At 52.7% G+C, this 22,349-nt stretch overlaps 1 protein-coding gene across 2 annotated transcripts in view; it reads right to left on the reverse strand.

The window, feature by feature from the left end:
- ADAM12 (ADAM metallopeptidase domain 12) overlaps positions 1-21,202 on the reverse strand; it is a 281,165-nt gene extending 259,963 nt beyond the window's left edge. Inside the window, exon 1 of one of the 2 annotated variants that reach the window (XM_075534458.1) lies at positions 20,899-21,202. In XM_075534458.1, coding sequence (XP_075390573.1) covers positions 20,899-20,980 — 82 coding nt within the window. In that variant the 5' untranslated portion in view covers positions 20,981-21,202. The remainder of the gene's footprint in view (positions 1-20,898) is intronic. The other variant, XM_075534459.1, reaches the window with a different exon arrangement.
- Positions 21,203-22,349: the final 1,147 nt, after the last annotated feature.

A 22,349-nucleotide genomic window follows, 5' to 3' on the forward strand; every position in this document is an offset into this window, starting at 1 on the left:
ACGGGCATTTCAAAAGAAGAATCACATGCCGATACACATGGAGAGATGTCATAATCCAAGAAGCAGGCTGGGACGCACACACCTTCGCCCGAGTTCCCTGCGCGGCACATCGCGGCACACAGCGTAGATCATAGAGCGTGTGACTCCTCCGAATCACCTCCTGGTTTTCAATTGCTTCACTTCTACTGTCAAGTAATGTATTCAGAGGCAACAGGTGCAGATCAGCATCAGCAGACTGCGACTCAGGACTGAGATCAGACAGTATGAGGGTCAAATCTGGGAGGCTCCGTGAACCCCAATGAGGACAGGCTCCCCCAAGCCCAAGAGGCAAGCAGAACTTCCTTTCTGCAGATTGAGAAATGCACCCAGCTCCTCTCAACACGACAAAAGCACGTGGGGCCCCGGTCCTCTCTGCCATCACACGTCACCATCATCGTTCCTGTCCACATTTGCATTTCTCAGGCCGTGCCCAGACCACGAGGGTCTACCTTACAGAACACCCCGATGGACCCTTTGAGGGCAGGGCCTCCAGACAGCTCCAGATTGGCTGAGGGAACATAAGCAGGACTGCACCAGGATTCTTACAACGCACGTGATTCCTATCATGAGAACAGGAAAGTGTGGGTCTATGTCTGCAGTGGGAGAGCGGAAGGTGTCCTGGGCCCTTCAGGAGCCCGGGGTGTGGGAGCAAGTTGCCAACATGCCAATCATGCTCTGGCCACCACCATCACTCTTGAGGCCCTCGTTCACTCTGTGAATTTGCCCTCACTTCACATGGAAACAGCCCTGCTCACAGCAAATCCTTGTGCACAAGCACCTTCACGTGCTGCCCTGCAGCACTGGAATCCCAAAGCAACGGTGTCCAGGTTCCTATTGCACGAGAGCTAGGTCTCCAAACGAGAGCTAGGTCTCCAAACGTGGCTAGCCATGGCAATCACCTGGGATCTAGTGAAAATGCAGCCCCCGGCTCCTCCCACAAGGGTTTCTGATTCATTCAAAGGGAACCCAAAGCCAACCTCATTGCCATCCAATCAGCGCTGACTGGGTTAATCTGGGTTACTAGAGAAACAAATTCATAGGTGCTCATATGTGTATGAGAGTTTTATATTAAAGTTCTGCCTTTTACTGCGGGTTACACTGGAGCATGTACACAGGTACAGATAAGAGAGAAAAGCAAACACCTCAAGACACATGGAATCCAGGAACAGGAATGGGAGTAGTGATACCAGGAGGGTAGGGAGAAGATGGGGAGAGGAGGGGTACAATGATCGACACATCACCACCACCACCTACCCCCCCAAGTGGAATGAACAATAGAAACCATGGGGGAAGGGAGACAGCGGTTAGTATAAGATATGAAAATTATTTATCAAGGGGTCATGAGGGTAGGAAAGGGGGAGGGAGGGAATAAAGAGGAGCCTATACCAAGGGTTCAAATATAAAGTAAATATTTAGAAAACAATGTTGGCAACATGTGTCAATATGCTTGATACAATTGATGTGTGGGTTGTTATAAGAGCTGTTTAAGAGCGCCTGATAAAATGACCTTTTAACAAATAAATTGCAGCTCCATCCAGATCAGGTCCATAAATCCATTATCAGTCCATATGTCTGATACCAGCCTATGAATTTCTCTTCAGACTCATGCAACACATGCCATGACACCAAATGCAAGAAAATCACAGGCCAGTCGATGGACAGACGTGTGGATCCAGTGGCAGTGGAAACATCTCAGTGTTTGTGTGGGTCTCCACATGGTTCCTCCAGCTCTCTGACTCCATCAGTGTAACCCATCTGGTTTGTCGACAGGAATGTGAAGCAGAGAAGCTGCCTCCAGGGAAGACAGGAGTTCCCAGAATCCTCAGGAGAAGGCCATGCCCACAGAGGCATGATTGGCTATGGCCTGATAGGCAGGCTAGACTTCACCCCTTCACTCAGGTTGACAGGAGATAATGGAACTGCCCCCCACGGACTCAGTGACCCTCCAGAGCAATGTACAACTGCCCCTGTGGGTTTCCAAGACTAGCTCTTTACAGGAGTAGGAAGCCTCGTCTTTCTTCCTCGGAGGGCCTGGTGGTTTCGAACTGCTGTCCTTATAGTTAGAAGCCCAACACTTACATCACCAGGGCTCCATCAACAGAACCCAGGGATCTGCATTTTCACCAGATCACCCGGCGATTCCAGCAACCAGTAGTTTAATAACTGAGGCTCTGGAAGGGTATGCACCTGGGGGGCTGACCAGCGGAGCAGTCAACCCAGGGCTCGTCTGGCGGCCAATTTCTTAAAGCCACAGGGAAAGCGTTCGTTTGTACCCAGGTGGGGGCTGCCTGTGTGTGGAAAGCTGCTGAGAAGGCCCAGTGGTGGAGGGGGTCTCCCAGACACAGAAAAGATCCAGACGCAATAGTCACGTCTCCGGGAGACATGCGTGTGGCCAGGGGAAGTAAATGCCAAGGGAAGGCATTACCCCACGCGTATAAAAACGGGGCATCAGATGAAGCAGTCTGTCCAGGGCAGAAGAGGTGAGTCTGGACCTGACTTGGAAGGTGGGACCGGGTAGAAAGTAGCAAGATGAGCGCAAAGCCGATTCTGACGCCAGCTGGCCCTCCCCTTCGTGCTTTCTACCCGCGGTAGGAGCTGCGCAGAGCCCACAGGCCAAGCATGTAGTCCAGTGAGTCCTGGGAAGGCCACGGTGCCCTCTGGATCCACGAGCATGGGGCAAGTCTTCGGTACAGGGTGCTCGGTCTTGCAGTCTCTTCTCAGTCCAAGGACAGGCTCCTCTTGGCCCTGTGGTTTGTCACTGCCAACTATCATGGGGCCCTTCCAGGCCGTGAGCCCTGATCTCAGCCAGCAGACCCCTTCTGGGCTTCTGTCTTCCAAATTAGAGTCCTTGTTTGAGGAGGTTCTTTAAGCCTCAGAAGCCCTGGGGACCAGTTCCACTTTGTCCTACACAGCATCACTCGGTTGGAATGGATGAGCTGGGACCCGAGGGCAGTCAGTGACGTCCTCTATCACTCGGTTGGAGTGGATGAGCCGGGACCCGAGGGCAGTCAGTGACGTCCTCTCTCTGCTGCTTCTGTCTCAGAAACCTGCCTATGGGCACAATGCCACCCCCACAATTTCCAGGCACAGCCACATCCAGGGTGGAAGCAGATGCAAACTGACCAATCACTTCTCGGTAGGCTACAGAACGTCATTTGCACATTGTATGACAATCTCCTTATTTGCAAACTCTATTGATCAATCCCTACCAACCATAGGGCAGCTGTAGCCCAGGCCAGAAAAACAGTCAAACTGTGTGCGGCTTTGCCCTGGAAAAGTCAATCAACCTGGGAAACTAAACCAAACTCCCCACGCCGAAGTCGATGCGGACTCACAGAGACCCTGTAAGGCAGGACAGCATGGCCCCTGTGAGTTTTCCAGACTAACTCTTTGAGTAGAAAGTCCCATCTTCCTCTCAGGGAGCAGCTGGTGGTTTTGAACTGCTGACCTTGCGGATTGTGGCCCAATGCATACGCACTGCACCACCAGGGCTCCTAACCAACCTGGCAGAAGAGAATTGCTCTGGGGTAGAAATCTAGAGCAAAGGCAATTCCGCAGGGCGCAGGGGAAATCCGTCTCAAGCTGACTTTCCGGAGAAGCCAGGTGTCCTGGTTGCCTGTTGCTATGGCTCTAACAGAACCCCATGTGGGTGACTTTTACCAACAGAAATTTCCTCTTCCACAGTTTAGGGGGCTACAAGTCAATGCTCAAGCCAGCTCTAGCTTCAGCAGGTGGGGGCTAAAGACCAGGATCAGCCCCCAAAGATGATTTGCATGAGGTGGAAGTCAGGCACACTTCCACCTCATCACCAATTCTGGCACAGGGTTTATCTGTCTGTTTCCTTCCAAGAACCATGAACCTGGCATTCCTTGGAGATGTCCCTATGTCAAGAGCTTCAGGTCCCTCCTCAGGTCTCACACGAGACAGGGTTATTCCGGCCACGCTCCGGGGACACTCCCCTTCCCTCAGATCAGGGTTGTGACCCGAGTGAAGGTGTCACACATCCCACACCTTGATCTGATGGGCTGATTCCATCAGGTCCCCAGCAGGAGCTCATCCGGCAGCATTTCAAATGAACTGAAACTGTGGTCATGAATGGAGGAGCTGTTTAGCAAGAAATGGATACTTAGTCTTATTCTTTGTATCCATATAAATCCTGGATGAACCAATGCTTTCAAAGACAGACTACAAAGCCTCTGGATGAGAGCTCTCCCGTCCGGAAGTCTTATCTCACAGCAGAACACATGTTCTTTCTATCATTGCTACAGCAAGTGGGAAGTCAAAGATACATATTCTGATCCCTACCGCAGCTATAAAAACAGAATAAAATGAGAAGCACAGCCGAAAAATGGAGTACTAAAACGACTCAAATCCAAGGAAAAAGGAGGCAGGGGGGGACAAAACAAAACAAAATATTGGGTGAATATAAAAGAAAGAGCAAGTTAATGGACTTAGGCCTCCATGAATAATTAAATTAAACGTAATTGGATTAAATAGTCTAATAAAAAGGCAGTGGCCATAAGAATAGACTGACACACAACAGCAACCATATGCTGTTACAAGGACTGCATTTAAGCACACAAACGGAGAAGGTGAGCGCAGAGGAAAACTAGCTTTCCAGGCATCAGCTCAGAGGCGGTCTGGTGTGCGCACAGATTAAGTTCAACGAGGCTTCCAGGCAGGAGTGATTTCCAGCCACAGAGGAGAGATGTCCTGTACGTGGCCTTTTGCTTCGAGTCGGGACTGGAATCATGTCCCCAAAGGTATGTCCGCTTGGTCGAGCCGACAAAACGAGCCGACAAAACGAGCCGACAAAACGAGCCGACAAAACGAGCCGACAAAACGAGCCGACAAAACGAGCCGACAAAACGAGCCGACAAAACGAGCCGACAAAACGAGCCGACAAAACGAGCCGACAAAACGAGCCGACAAAACGAGCCGACAAAACGAGCCGACAAAACGAGCCGACAAAACGAGCCGACAAAACGAGCCGACAAAACGAGCCGACAAAACGAGCCGACAAAACGAGCCGACAAAACGAGCCGACAAAACGAGCCGACAAAACGAGCCGACAAAACGAGCCGACAAAACGAGCCGACAAAACGAGCCGACAAAACGAGCCGACAAAACGAGCCGACAAAACGAGCCGACAAAACGAGCCGACAAAACGAGCCGACAAAACGAGCCGACAAAACGAGCCGACAAAACGAGCCGACAAAACGAGCCGACAAAACGAGCCGACAAAACGAGCCGACAAAACGAGCCGACAAAACGAGCCGACAAAACGAGCCGACAAAACGAGCCGACAAAACGAGCCGACAAAACGAGCCGACAAAACGAGCCGACAAAACGAGCCGACAAAACGAGCCGACAAAACGAGCCGACAAAACGAGCCGACAAAACGAGCCGACAAAACGAGCCGACAAAACGAGCCGACAAAACGAGCCGACAAAACGAGCCGACAAAACGAGCCGACAAAACGAGCCGACAAAACGAGCCGACAAAACGAGCCGACAAAACGAGCCGACAAAACGAGCCGACAAAACGAGCCGACAAAACGAGCCGACAAAACGAGCCGACAAAACGAGCCGACAAAACGAGCCGACAAAACGAGCCGACAAAACGAGCCGACAAAACGAGCCGACAAAACGAGCCGACAAAACGAGCCGACAAAACGAGCCGACAAAACGAGCCGACAAAACGAGCCGACAAAACGAGCCGACAAAACGAGCCGACAAAACGAGCCGACAAAACGAGCCGACAAAACGAGCCGACAAAACGAGCCGACAAAACGAGCCGACAAAACGAGCCGACAAAACGAGCCGACAAAAAAACATCATTGGCCAAGTCAATGGGCAACGTGGTAGAACACATACTGTCCCTCCTCCTCTGCAGGACAGACGGCCCTTTCCAGGGCTAGCTTTTTCAACCTCGTGCAAGAATTCACTTTCAAAAACATCGCACTACATATTCCTGGAAGCATTTCCTTTGGGTTACTCAGATACTCGCTACATTTTCTGAACCCAAACTGAGAGGCACCGTGTCAGGACCAGACCAGAGCGGTCCCATGTCCCACTGGGTTACCAACACAGCGCTGAGCTCTCCAAGATCCTGCTTGCTCTGTAGCGACTCTCAGGGACACCTACTTAGCGAGCTGAGCAGCTTTTCTCATGGCTGTTCACCTTTCCATTCTACCCTCAGCCGCCCCCACCCCTCTCAAGGCTTAAGGAGCCCATGGAAGCAGAGAGCAGGACAGAACAAGGCCCTGGTCTGGCTCCCTGACATCCTCCTCCTCCCTGACATCCTCCTCCTCTCTTACCAAACTCCCCCCTACCCACCCCGCAACCTCCAGCACTGTGCCACGCAGTGGGTCCTTGCACAGTGGAGAAAGCTAATGGGCATTTGTTCTGAAGACATCATCTTCCAAAGAGCTTCTAACAGGACAAATGCAGACCCCACCCCAGCCCCAGTTCAGAGATACCCCAAGCCTAAGCCAACAAGACAAAGACCAAATTACAAGATGTGAAGGGAGAGAACAGGGAACAGTGAAGGCCTGCTGCCCCAGGGTGGACCACGTGCTCCCTGGCCCTCCCTCGCCCTGCCCCCTTCACACGGCGGCGGCCTCAGGCAAGGCCATTGCCCCTGTGCCTCATTAGACTTCCCCACAACTAGAGGGCTGTATCCTGGTTCCTCTTGACAAACAACAAACCGTGGTTGGGAAAGACGGAGGGGGCCGTGAAGGTCACGCAGAGAGGACGGGGCCTCGCACTGGGAGTCTAGGATCTGGCCATCGTCCCAGCCATCGCTTAGTTTCCTTGAGTTATGACAGCATGGGAACATGCTGCCCTTTGCACCCTGAGGCCCACCGGGCAACAGCACAGGGCCAATAAGTGAGAGGGACCTCGGTACTTGCTGCATGTCTGCCCCTAAGAGATGCAAAAGGTTCTGGAAGCCGCCGAGTGTTGCTGGCAGTCACCCTGGTGACTTGGGCTCTTGCACGCTGTGTCCCTTCCTTGCTACTCTTGTCAGGTCACCTTCTCCGGGAGCCTCGGGAACCAACACAGCACTGGCCAAAGGCAGAGAAACACACTGGCAAGGTGGCAGAAGCGTCCAGGACAGCACCACCCACACCATGCGTCCAAGGTGGAAGAATGTTCCGGGAGGCTCATCTCTTGCGGATGGACTAACTTACTGCCAACCTTGCCATTTACAGCCCAGTGTGTAACCACTAGACCGTCAGAGTTCCTTGTGGACTTGTGGTTCTGAAGGCCCGTAAAACCATCAACACTGGCTAACATCACACGCCTCACCAAAGAGAAGCCGTTCCAAGCATCACATCTCGTGAGGGCTGACTTCATTCAGAGTTTGACCAGGATGGCCCACAAATGATGTTGCAGATATCCAAATGGCCCTTGGCAGGAAAAAAGGTTCCCTGCCCCTGTGATAAATCGGTGAAGAAAGCAATCTATATGGGATCATATTACTCTTGCCAAAGTTCCAAGCTTGCCAAAGAGTTTCCATCCCTGAAAGTGGGGAATAAACTTAGCACGCACCCCTGAGAGGCTTGTGAGCACGGGGTGCTGTCGACACCTCCCCTGGCAGGCAAGCAACTTCCCAGCTGTTCCCATGTCTCAGAGGGGACAGCTGACGGCTTCACCCCCAGAGCTCGGCCTGGCCCATCCTCAGCACATCTCACCCCTGCGGCTGCCAGGCAGGCGCATAATACACGTGTCAGAGGAGCAGCTGATGCCATCCTGGGACTGTGGAGCCGTGAACGCCTGTCACGCTTTTCCAGTCGCTGAACGAGTTGTGGACTGAGACTTCCTTCGCCCGGGTGGCACTGCGATTATGCAGTGGGCTGCAAACTGCAAGATCAGCAGCTCGAAACTCCCAACCACTCTGGCGGAGAAAAAAGAGGCGTTTTACTCCCGTAAAGATTCACAGCCAGGGAAACCAGCAGGAAAGCAAATGCTCCAGTGGGTTCTACGGATGGAGTCCACTTGACGGCAGTGAGCTTTAACCTGCAGGTGCACACGTTCCAAGAATAAAGGCAGCTACTTTGAACACGTAAAGAACAGAATCTCTAATAGAACTAGGGGAGCATCATCGTAATTAACACTCGCTGTTTTTGTGAGGGCTTCTCCAAGGAGGTGGGGGCAGGAAGGAAGAAAACCCACGGCCATGGGGCCAGGTCCAATGCAGGGAACAAAGAAAGCACAGCGTGTAGAAAACCTGAACGGAGGAGAAAACACGCACGAGAAGCCACCATACGTGTGAGTGGGTGGAATGCGTGGCTCAAAGGGCCACCAGGACACTTACACACCGAGGCGTCGTGTCCTGCTTCTCACAGACACACATAAAACGTGGTATCTCAGAGAAAACGCTATCTGGACAACTGAAGTTATAACACAACCAATCATTCACAAGCCTCGCTTGATTGACTCATCGAGAACTGCGGACCCAGTACTCAGATTACACAGGCTTCTCACGCACACAGGCAACTTTTACTAACGATGCTGTAGCACATAAAGAAAGCTCTAAGTCACGAGACTCCACAGGAGAGGGATCCTTTTAACAGCAGCGCAATCAAGTCAAACGCGGTGAGCAGAGCTGAGGAACCGCTTCACGCACACAAAGCCCAACGCAGGTGTCTCAGAACCTAAAGGCAGCCAAAGCTGCATCACACAAGTTATCTGCATAGCCTACGGGGCCACGCAAAAGGAACCGTGAAATGTGCGGGAGCCATGACATGGTGCGGAGGGGAGGGGGCGGGGTTAGCTCCCGTGAATCTAAGGGAAGAGAAGGGCAATGGGAAAGGACCAGGTTAAGCCTCCAACAGATGCGAGCAGTGAGACCACAGCAGAAGCCCCGGAGAAACAGAGCAAAGAACAGAAATGAATGGAACAGAAAATAAAAGCGCAGAATGAAAGACCAAGACCACCGACAAAACCCAGCCAGTGACTTGAGAGAGAGAAGACAAAGATGGGCTACAACCCTCGGAGGAGGCTGGATCCAGTGTCAAATGCCTGATGGGAAAAGGTGCCAGGCCCCGATGGGTTGAGGCTGAGTTCCAACAGCTTGTAAGGAATAAATAAGCTCTTTACCCAAATGGTCCCAGAGAACTGAAAGGCCTCATAGGAAGAGAAAGGCTTTGACGTGGAAACTAAGCAAGCCCCTGAGAGAGAGCCAAGTTCGAGTCCACTGCAAGCTACGAGCCTTGCCCTATAGGGGCATATGGTAGCTACACTATCTGTTGTCAATTTGAGACATGGCAGTGCAGGCGTGGAGTTTGGGCTGTCAATCAGGTTGCAGCTTAAAGACCTCATTTGGAGGTGCTAAGGAGGTAAATAGCTCATTGGAGGCAGGACACATGCTCACTCCCTGGGAGACATTCCTGTTGAGACACAAGGAGCGACTCTAGAGCCCTGGAGACGGAGGAGCCACATGGACACCCCTGCCAGCACTGAGATGCTTCCACTGCCACTGGATCCACAAGACCTTCCACCCACTGGCCTGTGATCTTCCAAAATTCCGCATCACACCATGAGTTTCCTGAGTCGGAAGGCTTTATAGATTGGTATTGGACATAGGGGCCAATCTCAGACTTATGGACTTGATCTGGACTGAGCTGTTTTCTCAATATCCAACTACTCTTGTACATAAAGCTCTTTCTTATACACACACGTGTGTATGAATTTGTTTCTCGTCTACCTGGACTAAAAGGACAACAATACAATTTCCATCAATGACAGCCAGTATTTTTCTTTACTTTCCCATTTTATTGGGAGCTCTTACAGATGTAACAATTCATAATTCAATTAGACCAAGCATGCTTATACAGTTGTTGTATCCCAGTTTCAAAACATTCTTCTTGGACTCCTTGGTATCAGCTCCCCCTTCTCCCCCAGGAGCCCTTGTTATATGTGTTAAGTTATTACTTTCTATGTCTTACACCATCCAATATATCCCTTCACCTACAGTACTGTTATTCATTCCCCTCGAGTGGGATGATCCAGTCAGCACTGCACTTTCAAGCTCATCTAAATCATGGCTCCATTATTCTAAGAATTCAGGAGGACTTCAAAGTGCAGCCTGGAGGTCACCTGGGTTTGCCACCAGAACTGCTCAAGTGGTTTGACTGCCACGCCCAGATGGGCTTGTCTGTCAGAATGTGCACAAGGGCAGCGGGTGATTTTCAGAGGGCCAGTTCCAGTTGCGTTGAGGGTGACTCCCGTGTGTCAGAGGGTCTCGGGTTCTCAATGGTCTTGAATTCTCAGAAGTGGCTCACCAGACCGATCTTCAGCTCATAAGGAAGCACATAACTTTTACCACATCCAGGACTTGGCTAACGGCTTGTCTAGTCTAAAGACGACCCTACAGGACTGCGCAGAACTGCTCCCGTCACACTGTCCATCTGGACAGGCAGCCTCACCCCTCCTCTGTGGAGCTGCTGGTGCATTCAAACTACAGACCTTTCTGTCAGCAGTGCAATGAGCCATCTACATCAGCATGTGGGCTAAACACGATCGACCCAACATTTTAAAAGGAAACACAGGCTGTCAGCACAGCCAGGATCTCAGAATGCCCAATACAAAGATGGGACGTTTCACACCCTGATGGGCACTGTTTAGTCTGAAATGCCAAGAACTGGCGAGAACATGGGTCCCCAGAACTCTTCCATGAGGAGCCACGTCCACTGACACCACTTTGTAGCAAAGAGGCACCTGAAAATGGGGGTGCTGTACACCCCAAACAATTCCCCTGCTATAGATTTCCTGGAGCATGTGCCTGAATTGGGTGCAAGAATTCTTGCGACCACCCCAACAGACTAAGAGGGGCCTGCATTATCTAGGGGTGGGTATATTCAATGAGATGTCAGCCAAGTGCCTGCATCTTCACCACCGAAGGGTTGTCAAACACTGACTGAACGCAGCACTTTGCACAAGGTGGTAGGATACATAAAGGCAGCCACGTCCATATATTGAATAGGGATATGCCTATGTGGGTATACGGGCACAGTGGCGCTGCAATGGTCAGTTGGGCTGTGATCTGAAAGGTCAGCTGTTCGAAACCACCAACCACTCCAAGAAAGATGAGGCTTCCCACTCCCGTAAATAGTCTGAGAAACGGACCAACCGGGGAGAGTTCTACCCTGCCCTACAGGGCCACCAGGAGTCAGCATGGACTGGATGGCAGGGAGCACCACTTTGGCACATGTGGACACACCTCTCCACTTCAGAGTAGCTGACTCTGCAGGTTAGGTGGAGGATGGAGGTGGCTATATCACCAGCATTTCACATCTTTACATTTTAAACGTGCTCCTGCAGTGAAACCAGGCTGGCAAGCAGACAGGTCTTTTCAACGATTACATTTCATGTTTTATAAAGGGATGAATGGCGGGGCCAAAAATTCTTTTTCATGAGCTCATATCTCAAACAATATGAAAACACTGATAAAAATTATTTTCCCCTTGAACACTTCCCCAGTGAACCTTGTTTCAGAAATGCCTATATCCTATAAACTAGCATGCAGCTGCAATTTCAAGTATTAACACCTTCTCAATCCTATCTTGGGTTCCCAAGAACATCCCCCGCAACCCCAGAACTTGAAACAGACCCAAAACCTCCAGTCCCATGACATTCGGATTCAAGTGAGCCGAGTTTTCATGAGAAATGTTGAAAATCCATCCTGGATTAAACGGCCAGCTCGTTGAACAAGGGATCTTTCGGTTCCAGCAAGGCCAGGAGTGCTAGAGAAGCGGTGAACTGTTTTAATGTTCTCTGTTTTACTTCTCCGAGTTCTAATAGCCTTCACAATACCTAACATCTAATAGCGCGAAGGCTGTACAGGAACTCCGACCAAATTCACGATTCAGGGGCTCCTTAAGGAAACTAACAGTGGTATGGTCAGTGAGAAGCAGATCAGGACACATGAAGTTGCCAAGGCTGCTAATAAATGCCCAAAGGGCAGACCACTCGGCTGGAAGCCTGAACCTGAAGGCTTTCACCTTCAGCTCTGTGGCTCGGCAAACCCAGCTCCCCAAATGAAGTGCCCAGAGGCACTACACTCCATGACCCAGCCTCCTGCACAAAAGCATTCCGCTTTCCAGGCTCCCTGGGTTGGGTAGTCCATCACTCTACGGTTTCATGCCAACTTCTGGTTCTGCGGCTGCTCCTGATAGCATAGCCGTCTTATGGCTCCAGGAGGCTCACTGCACAGGGATCTTCGGTCCAGAAGATGAGTTCCATTCTGGCTCTTGCTGGTAATGAGCGCCTCCCTCCTGCTTCTCAGAGAACTCGGGTCACACCCAGCAGGCTGCCCCTCCAGGAAATCCCATCCACAATTACTCACAGGTGAATCCTATCAGCATCTTCCCCCACCTTGTCAGACTCAGTCAGGGAAAGGTCGCTTGGTGGGAGAGACTTTGGCTAGAAGAGCCCACATTAAATACATTGCTATCCCCGCAGAGGGTCCAGGAACAGCAGCATTTCTAACAGTCACGGGGGGTGGGGGGGGTGTCACTGGTGGTGTGAAGGGCAGGTGCCCTTCAGCTGTTAACTGGAAGGTTAAAAGTTTTTTTTTTAATTTTAATTAGGGGCTCATACAACTCCTATCTCAATCCATACTTCTACATACATCAATTGTATAAAGCACATCTGTACATTCTTTGCCCTCATTTTCGAAGGATTTGCCCTCCACTTAAGCCCTTTGCATCAGGTCCTTTTTCCCACTCCCTCATGAGCCCTTGATGATTTATAAATTATTTTGTCATATCTTGCCCTATCCGGCGTCTCCCTTCACCCCCTTTTCTGTTCGTCCCCCAGGGAGGAGGTCACCTGTAGATCCTTATAATCGGTTCCCCCTGTCCAACCCACTCACCCTCTATTCTCCTAGTATCGCCCCTCACACCCCTGGGTCCTGAAGGTATCATTCACCCTGGATTCCCTGTGCCTCCAGCTCCTATCTGCACCAGTGTACAACCTCTGCTCTATCCAGACTTGCAAGGTAGAATTCGGATCATGGTGGGGGGGGGGGAGAGGAAGCATTTAAGAACTGGAGGAAAGCTGTATTCTTCATCGGTGCTACATCGCACCCTGACTGACTCATCTCCTCTCCTAGACCTATCTGTGAGGGGATCTCCAGTGGCCAACAAATGGGCTTGGGGTCTCCACTCTGAACTTCCCCCTTCATTCACTATGGTAAGGTATTTTTGGTTTTTTTTTTTTTTGATGCCTTATACCTGATCCCTTTGACACCTTGTGATAGCACAGGCTGGTGTGCTTCTTCCATGTGGGCTTTGTTGCTTCTGAGCTGGATGGCCGCTTGTTTATCTTCAAGCCTTTAAGACCCCAGACACTATCTCTTTTGATAGCCGGGCACCATCAGCTTTCTTCACCACATTTACTTGTTCACCCGCTTTGGCTTCAGCAGTTGTGTTGGGAGGGTGAGCATCATAGAATGCCAATTTAATAGAAGTACTCATGCATTGAGTGAGTGCTTGAGTAGAGGCCCAAGGTTGGAAGGTTACAAGTTTTAAATCACCTAGAGAGCACTCAGAAAAAAAGGCCTACAAATCTGCTTCCAAATGTTCTTCCAGTGAAAACCCTCGGGCCACCGGGAGTGGTCATGTGCTGGGAGTCACTTCGATGGCCGGTGGAAGAGTGGATCACAAAGCTGAATGCGGATGGAAACCCCAAAGTTAATGCTCTGGGGTTGTGAACCCCAGTGTTGTGGAGCACTCTAAGACCCAAGCTCCACATACAGCCTTGGAAGGAAGGGAAAGCTACAGATAAAACATCTCAGGGGGGTACTGCGCGAGTCAGCTGCCCACACCGCCGGCCAAGGGGAGACCAAGGTGGAAGTCATTAAACAGGGCAGACACTGAGCTGGAGAAGGGATGAGGGGCCACTGTTTGCACAGGCCACTGTGTCCATCCCTGGAGGACATCATGCGCCCCCAGGGGAGGACAGCGAAAGAGGAAGCTTCTCGGGGACGCGGATCGACACGGGTGGCAGCAATAAAAGGCTCAACGGATGACACAGGCCCACCTGGGCAGCACGTCATTCTGTTGTACACACGGTCGCTGTGGGTCAGAACCGGCCTGATGGCACCTGAAACAGCAGCACACCTCAAACAGCAAATGAAACTCGTCTGGGCTCAGAGAGCCTTCTGTTTAAACCCAAGCTCCATGGCAGCTGAGTTGCTGGAGACATTCTGTGACACCAAAGACGGAGGATGTAGATGATGGGAACTTTGGCCACAAAGGAGATGGTGGGGGCTGGCCACCACCATGGAGGCCCCCCGAGTTTGCCACATGGCACACGAAACCATGGTGTCCTCTCCCACAAAATGGACTCGAGAAGGGAGGGGACCCTCTGGAGCCCGTCCCGGGAGCACGTACAAAGATCAGAACATAGAAGGTGGCAGCAAACCACTCAAGAAAGGCCTCCTGGTATTGCTGCTCTCATTCTTGGTCCTGAGGGGTTTATCTGCCTGGATTCCCTGTGTTTCTAGCTCTGATCTGTACCAGAGATACCAGGAAGGGAATGGGAAGATGGGGGGAGCAAGAGAGGACCGATCAGAACAATTGACATATAACCCCCTCCCAGGGGGACCAACAGAAAAGCAGGTGAAGGGAGACGTCGGTCAGTGTAAGACATGAAAAAAGAATTTATAAATTATCAAGGGTTCGTGAGTTAGGGAGGGGGGAAATGAGCTAATACCAAGGGCTGAAGTAGAAGGAAAATGTTTTGAAAGGATGATGGCAACATATATGCAAATGTGCTTGACACAATGGATGGAGGGATCGTGGTAAGAGCTGTAAGAGCCCCCAAAATAAAATGAGTTTTTAAAATGCCTCCTTAAGACAATGCGCTCGGCATGGACACTCTCGTGTTACTGTCGCTGGTGGTGTCAAGCCGCTTCCGACCCTCTGTGGGCCCACAAGTACCACGGAACGCCACGCAGCCCACTCCTGCACCATTCCCCCCAAGCGCTGCTGTGTCGATCCATCCCATTGAGGGTCTTCCTCTCCCCCCGCCCCACCTCAGGCACAACACTCAAGGCAGAGCCGGGATCCTCCACCCCTCTGCCTAGCTCTGCCAGCCGCACGCCTCGCCCTCGGAAACCCCATCACTCAGGAGCACACGCCGCTCCCGCGGACTCCGGCCAAAGGGCTCCTCGTTCCTGCAGGGGACCGCTCTGCGGATGCCGCTCCCATCTGTCTTTCTAAATCATGGCGACTGCGGGGACAGTCCTGGACCGCACACACTTGGCGATGAAACCCACGCTTTCCGTTGCAATGGCGAGCTCCACACAGCAGCACCCCCACCCCAGCTTCCGCTGATGGCGAGGCTTCCCAAGATCTGCAGCTTCCGCAGCTGCAACTGCTTTCTAATTAGGTAGACGTTGACTCCGTTTTTATAGGCGTTTAAAGCAAAGTTGTGAAACATTTAAAAAGGATTTAATTTTTGTTTCCACAGGGGAGGGATGGAAAGAGCCCAATGACAAACGAGAGAGGAACCCAGTCTCCATGCAGAGGGTGACGGCGCAGACAAGGCTGAGGTCCAAACCGACTCCTAACACAGCCCTCCAGTCTACTGCAGCTCATAACAACCCCGTCGGGCAGGGGAGAACGGTGCCTGTGGGTTTTTGAGGCTGTCTGTCCTTGGTGGTTGGTTAAGGGCCGTCAGTTGGTGCCAACTCATAGCGACCTTACAAACAGAAAGAAACCCTGTCCGGGTCTGCACCGCCCTGACCATCGCTCCTGTGCCTGAGCTGAGCCATCTCCTTGAGTGCCTCCTCTTGCTCACTGCTCCTCTGTCCTGCCAAACATGATGTCCTCTCCAGAGACTGGGCTCTCTTGACATGTTCAAAGTCAAAGTCAGTCTTCACAGGAGCAGAAAGCCTCTTCTTTCTCCCCTGGGGTGGTTGGTGGGTCTGAACTGCTGGCCTTAGTGTTAGCATCCCAACAGGGAACCCACTACGCCACCAGGGCCCTTGGACCTCTAAATAAAAGCAAAAACCAAACAGTGCCTTTGTATCGCATCCGACTCACAGCCACCGTCTGTGCAGAGTCGAAGCACCCCTTTGGGTTTCAGAGACTAACTTTTTACGGGAATAGAAAATCCCCTCTTTCTCCCACAGACTAGCTGGAGGCTTCCAACTGTTAACCTCGTGGTTAGTGGTCCAATGGGTAACCCAATAAGCATATCTAGTTATAATTTCCTCCAAGACTTGGCCAAACTCTCGTATTTTAAAAAAGGGACAGGGCACTATTTTTATGGGAGCCTTTGAAGAGCAAAGAACCATTTGAGAAAATTAAATGAGAGCAGAAAGGCAGGAACATTAAGTTAAAGACCCCTCCCAGAAAGGGCGGCAAAACTACAAAGTGACAGAGAAACAGGTCAGAAAACTGAGGGATCCTTTCAGGAGGGTCAAACATCCAACAAACAGCAGTTGGATTTTTGTTTTGTTTTGGGAGGGGGGGGCAGTTGGAAACGAGTGAAATCGTCCAGAAAAGTGGAGTGGAAGTTTACAGCATGAATTTACAACGGGAAAAGGTCCTCCGGGTAGGCGGATAATGACTGATGAGAATGCCATCCACACAACACAGGCCAGTCTAAGAATGTCAGGAATAGATAGAAAACACATATCACCAGGGGGCTGCAGTGAAAGCACCGGTCGGTCATCAGGATGCCAGCAACGGGTACAGAGTCAAAGGCAGCCCACCACGGAGTCATTCCCAACGAAGAGACCCCGCGGGACAGAGCAGAGCTTTCCCTGTGGGTTTCCAAGCTGAGATCTCCATGGAAGCCGGGCCTCATCTCTCTTCTGTGGTACAGCGGGTGGGTTCAAACCACGGAGCTTGCTGCCAGTGGCTGAGCATCTACCCACTGTGCAGCCAGGACTTGTATTTTATAAAGAAAACACTGCAAAATATTAATTCCATCCTGGAATCGGATACTTCAACAAACTAGCAATTAGCTGCTAACCAGAAGGGTGGGAGTTCAAAACTACCCTGTGGCTTGGTTGGGGGTGGTGGGAGACCTAGTGATCTATTCCCGTAAGGATGACAGCCTAGAGCCGGAGCTAAATGGATGGCCCCAAACAGCACGCGCACGCAGCCAGCTATACCAACCCCCTTTCTGCCTACAGAAGCACTTAGTTGGAAAGACCTGTAAGGAAGTAAAGCTTCTCTTCTTGGGAACTTGGGTCACATACCGGCCAGACAGCTAAGTGACAATCTGCTAGAAACGTGACTCACAAAACGCTTGTTTTCTGGCCAAAGGAAATTGAGCTGGCTCTCTGCCTTTTGCCCCTTCTGCCCTCTCAGTGCCTGGAATGCAGACACGGTGCCACAAACAGCAGCCGCAGCCGCCACCGCCGCCGCCTTCCTGGGACCATGAGGCTACCAACAGCACCCAGGGGCCCAGACAGCAGCAGGTCTCCGGCAGCAGCGCTGACCCACTACTTCAGTCATCCTGCGCCTGTCTGCTTCACCCCTTGTTTCGAGAGAAAGGCCACTTTTTAAAAGTGGAGTCCTTTTGTTTAGGATTTATACCTGACAGCACTCCTAGAGCATTCACAAGGTATCAGGAAACGTCATCTCCCACACCTCCTTCAATGGAGACACACGGACTAAACAAAGACCCAGAAGGTTCTAGTGTTCAGAAAGTAGATGATGGAGTGGACGGAGATTACAGCATCTTGGGAGGGGCAGTTCAGGGATGAGCGCTAACAAGTCCTCAGACCCCAAGTAGGTTTGGTCCGCCCAGGAAAGGCACAGTGGGAGGTGTTTACTAGTCTGGTAGAAAAGGTTAGGGGGTTAGACTGATACACAGAAAAAGCAAATGGGAGTGGTGGTGGGGCCTATCAGACAATTATGAACTCCAGGGAAAAAAATTGTTGCGAGATGAAATGGAACCAAAGCCCTGTGGTGCCCAACTGTGCCCAATATTTGTGAAGTCTTCACAGTGCAAACACGGAGGAGGGGTGGGAGGGAAAGTGGGGGGGGGGGTGTTAGTCACAACAGCACAAGATTGGGAGGTCAGACGAGAGGGAAGGTGCAGTGCCTAGGGAGGAGAGGATGGAATGAAGATCAGAGAGGGACATGGCAATGAGGCTGTTTAGAAGCTTGGGCTCTTTCTAAGGTGCGATACACAGTCACTGGACAGTCTTAGGCAGGTAGTAGCCAGCATGAACCGAAGGCTGCCTGGGGGTACTGTCCCTTTATGCAGGGGCAAAGTCAAGTCTGCAGAGGAGTCGGGAAAGCTCCTAGAGAAGAGACAAGGCTTTTGGAACAGCCTGTCATTTCTTAATGTGGCCAGAACTGGGGACATTATGATGGAAATGGAGGGAGGGGGATGGATGGCCGAGCATGGAACACAAGATATGAATGATGTGGGCGAAGGCACCTGTGGAAGGTAAGGGAGGTTATCCCAGAAGACTGGGTGGGCGTGGAGAAGCTGCATGTCTAGACTTCCATCGTGAAGGCAGTCGCCGTCTGTGGAAGAAAATGCAGGCTTCCATAAAGAATTGCAAGGGGAGATTTACTCTGCCCTCAGCATCAGGGTGAGTCAAAATGAAGGCGACGGCAATGGTTTGGGTTTGTGGTTTAGGGCCACTTTGCCCCCAAAGTATCAAGAAGGCAAATAGCTCTAGGACTCAGGGGAGCAATCAGGGTCAGAGGAAAACTCCAGATGATAGCTGTCCCCGAACAAGCAGCCTGTCTCCTCTTGCCAACCCCAAAAGATGCCTCATTATCTGTTAGGATATTTCAACAATTCCACTGGTATGATCTGGGTCACTGAGCTCTGAGATTTCAAAGGTAAACAGACAAGAATACTCGGCTACCCACCCACTCACCAATTTTGGTCTAACTGGTTTGTCTATTTGGGGTTATGTCTAGCCCAAGGGGCGGGGGAAAGTCTCAACATAAAAGTTGCCCCCTCCCCCATGAAATGCAAGTGTGGGGTTTATTGCTCTTCGGGTAACACACAAGCACATATGGGACGATGGTCCCTTTATGTTGTGTTTTGGTTTTAAACAGCTCTCCTTTTGCCATTTCCCTTTCAGGGTTCGCAGGCTCCAAATTTGGGGAGTCTTGCAGCACGGGCCCACAGGTGGGATGCAGACAGGTAAGGCAGAGAACACGGGCTCTTGCACCTAGGAAGGTTTAGGTGAGTAAAACAGTGTCTTTCCCCTTCCCTGGTCCCCGTTCCAGTCCACTGCTGCCCTGTTGGCGGTCTCTGTGGCTCCCCTGGCCCCGTACAGGCAGCGGGCAAGGGGACCTGGAAGGAGGCTCCTGTAAGGTTTTACCAAGGTGTCCACACAACTCCCAGATCACTTACTCTTTTTTAATAGAACTCATCATAGCAATTAAATATATACCTGATTACTAGCTTGTTTGATGAAAAACATTTTCCTGAAAAATTTAGTATCATCCATGGCAAACCTCTATTATTTATAAAGCATGAACCAAATGCAAGACTCGTTCAGACAACTGCGAGGCCAGGGCCACACCTTGGGACCCAATAGTACAAGGCAGAACTGCCCCTGTGCATTTCCAAGACTAACTCTTACAGGCATGGAGCTGTTGATGGGGGCACTTAATAGGCCATCCTAACCACGATGCCACCAGGGCTTGGGTTTCTCAGCGAACATTCAAAGGGTCCAATCTGTACAAAAGCCTTTCAAACCCTCTGCCCACTACTGGTTTGTATTTGTAAATCAGAGTTCTTTAAACAAGTCAGCAGCATCCCACCATGCCCCGCCCCACGCCTCCCCCTACTCCCCGACTTGGTTTTCTGCTGGCTCCTCCACTGCTTTGTGCAACTCGTTTATTAAATCATTAATTCCCAACTGGATTTTCATTGTAATGTGGATTTTAACACGGAGCTGGGTTCGAGCCACGTTCCATTAGACACGGTGGGAGGGAAGGGGGTGTTAGTGGTGATTACGACATAAAATGTACCGTGAAGTGGTAACGGTTCGCGACTGAGGCCAGTTGTTGGGAAATACATGCCTGTTACATACAATCATAGAAAAACGTCGAGTCTGGGGCCAAGACCGGTCATTCATTGGTGGGCTAACGGCGCCCCTAGCGGCAAAAGGCGGCGAGGCGACCCCGGGAAGCTTTTGAATTTTCAAAAAGGCACCTGCTGACTGAGTCCTGCTTGGGCCCCAGCAGGAGCCACAGGTGGGGGATTTTTACAAGGGTGTAAATCGGGCAGTCACAGCCGGGCAACGACGAGACGCCCTCGCACCCTGGCCTAACGTCGAAGGGGGTTCTCGCTTTCCACAAGGCTGGTTTCAGCTTCATTTAAGACCCGGAAAGGGGCAGAGGTGGGGAGTGGAGGCGTTGGTTCAAGTTTCCACTGCCTGTCAAGCGGAGAGCAGTCCCACTGGGACAGGAGGCGACTGAAAAAGTGGCGGGGAGAGATCTCCACAGGGCAAGCACACCTGCCCCCGCTCACCTGCAGGGCTTCGGCTCAGCCCCATAACGCCCAGTGCAGAAAGCGGTGGCACAGGGACACTACAGGGTCTAGGGGGCCCAGGAGCCTGGGCTGGAAACTCACTAAGGAACAAGGGGCCCCGCCCCGCATCATCCTGAGCGACACGTGTAACTGTCAAGACAGTGGCATGCGGGCCAGGGGCACCCATGAGGAGCTAGACCCACCAAGGGCATGGGGGGGGGCAGTGGAGGCGATGCCATGCGGGGCCGCGGTGCGACTCCAGCCAGGTGTCCCTTCCGGAACCTGGTACCTGGGTTGGACGGTCCTCCCCTGGGGCCACCAAGGCACTCAGCTTTCAGCTAGGGGCGCAGGGCCGGGACGGGCGCGCGGCTCGGCCACTTACCTCGGGCGGCGCGCGGCGCCAGCAGGGCCCCGGCTAGGACCAACAGCAGGGCGTGGGGCACGGGCAGCGGGCGCACGGCCATGGTGACCGCTCAGGGCAGCGGGTGCCCCGCGGGCGGCGGCCGAGGGCCGGGCGGCGGGGCCCGCGGGCGCCCGAGCTGCATGGGGCGGCGCCGCGAGCGCGGCCGGCTCCGCTGGAAAGTTCGGCGGGGCGCGCGCGCGGCCCGAGGCGGCCCCACGGCGGCACTGGGAGCGAGCGTGAGCTGGCCGCGCGGTGGAGGCCGGCCTCGCTCTGGCCCCGCAGGCACTGGCCCCAGCACCTCGGAACCACCTCGCGGCGCCCCAGCTCGCCGCCCGGCGTCCCGCGGGTCCTAGAGCCTGCGCAGCGCCCCCCCCACCCCAACTCACCCCCGCCCCGCCCGGCCCAGGGCGTGCCCCCCGGGGCGACTCGGCGCCGGCCTCAGGGCTATGCGCCCTGGCGACCCCGACGTGGCTGGGGGAGGGGGGCGGCGCGGCGCCCCCCGCGCACGCATCCCCGCCCTCGGATGATGTGGCCGCGGGCCCCAAGCCGGTGCCAAGCGCACACCCTAGGCCCAGGCCAGCTTTCCAGTCCCAGGCTGGAAACCATGACTGGGCTGTGCGCCCTGGCTTGCTGGGAGCCCGCGCGAAGTCGGTAACAGGTCTGCACCATGGGGCCCAGCCCTGGCGGGGCCCTCCTAGCCGGTCCCTACAACCTGAAAGGACCGCCAGCGACCAGGAAGTCACTGTGAGCGGGTCCGCAGCCCCCAGCCAGGCCTCACCAGTACTGAAGTGTGGCTGTGGGATTTACGTGGATGGGGCTGGCAGGGTTTCCTTTCCCGGGACATGGGCACAGCTGGGTATGATCAGCTTTTCCCATGCTTGCGAGATCATGAGAAGCAGCTGGGTTTGTTAACAATACAGATTCTCGGTCGCCCTCCAATGCCGTCAGGTTGAGGTTCTAGGCCTTGGGGTCTGGGTCGGTTGGTTGTTTTTTCTCAAATACCCCGGGGTTAGGCAAAAACCAAGGCACTAGATGGGGGCTGTGCCCCCCCCATCCTAAATCTTGGCCTTAATTCACCACCAAAAAGAACCCTCCCCAAACCAACCCACTGCCATGGTGCTGATGCAGTCACAGCCACCGGACCAGCATAGGGTCCCCAGACTAAGTCTTACTTACTGGAGCAAACAGCCCCCTCTCTCCGAGGGACAGCCTGGCGGCTCTGAAAGCCCATCTTGCACTCAGCAGCACGAACACCCACCCCATGGCCACACCAGGGGGTATTTAAAGATCCAGTGCTGGCCCCGCCCAGACCAGTATAGCTCGCTGAACGCAATTCCCAGCTGAGCTAGATTCTCATGGGACTGCCCAACTTCAAGAAAATCCCTCCTTCATTGTCTTCTCCTGTTTCCATCCTCTCCCAACCCCAGGGT

Source organism: Tenrec ecaudatus, chromosome 16, assembly GCF_050624435.1.
Source record: "Tenrec ecaudatus isolate mTenEca1 chromosome 16, mTenEca1.hap1, whole genome shotgun sequence".
Taxonomy (NCBI): Eukaryota; Metazoa; Chordata; class Mammalia; order Afrosoricida; family Tenrecidae; genus Tenrec; species Tenrec ecaudatus.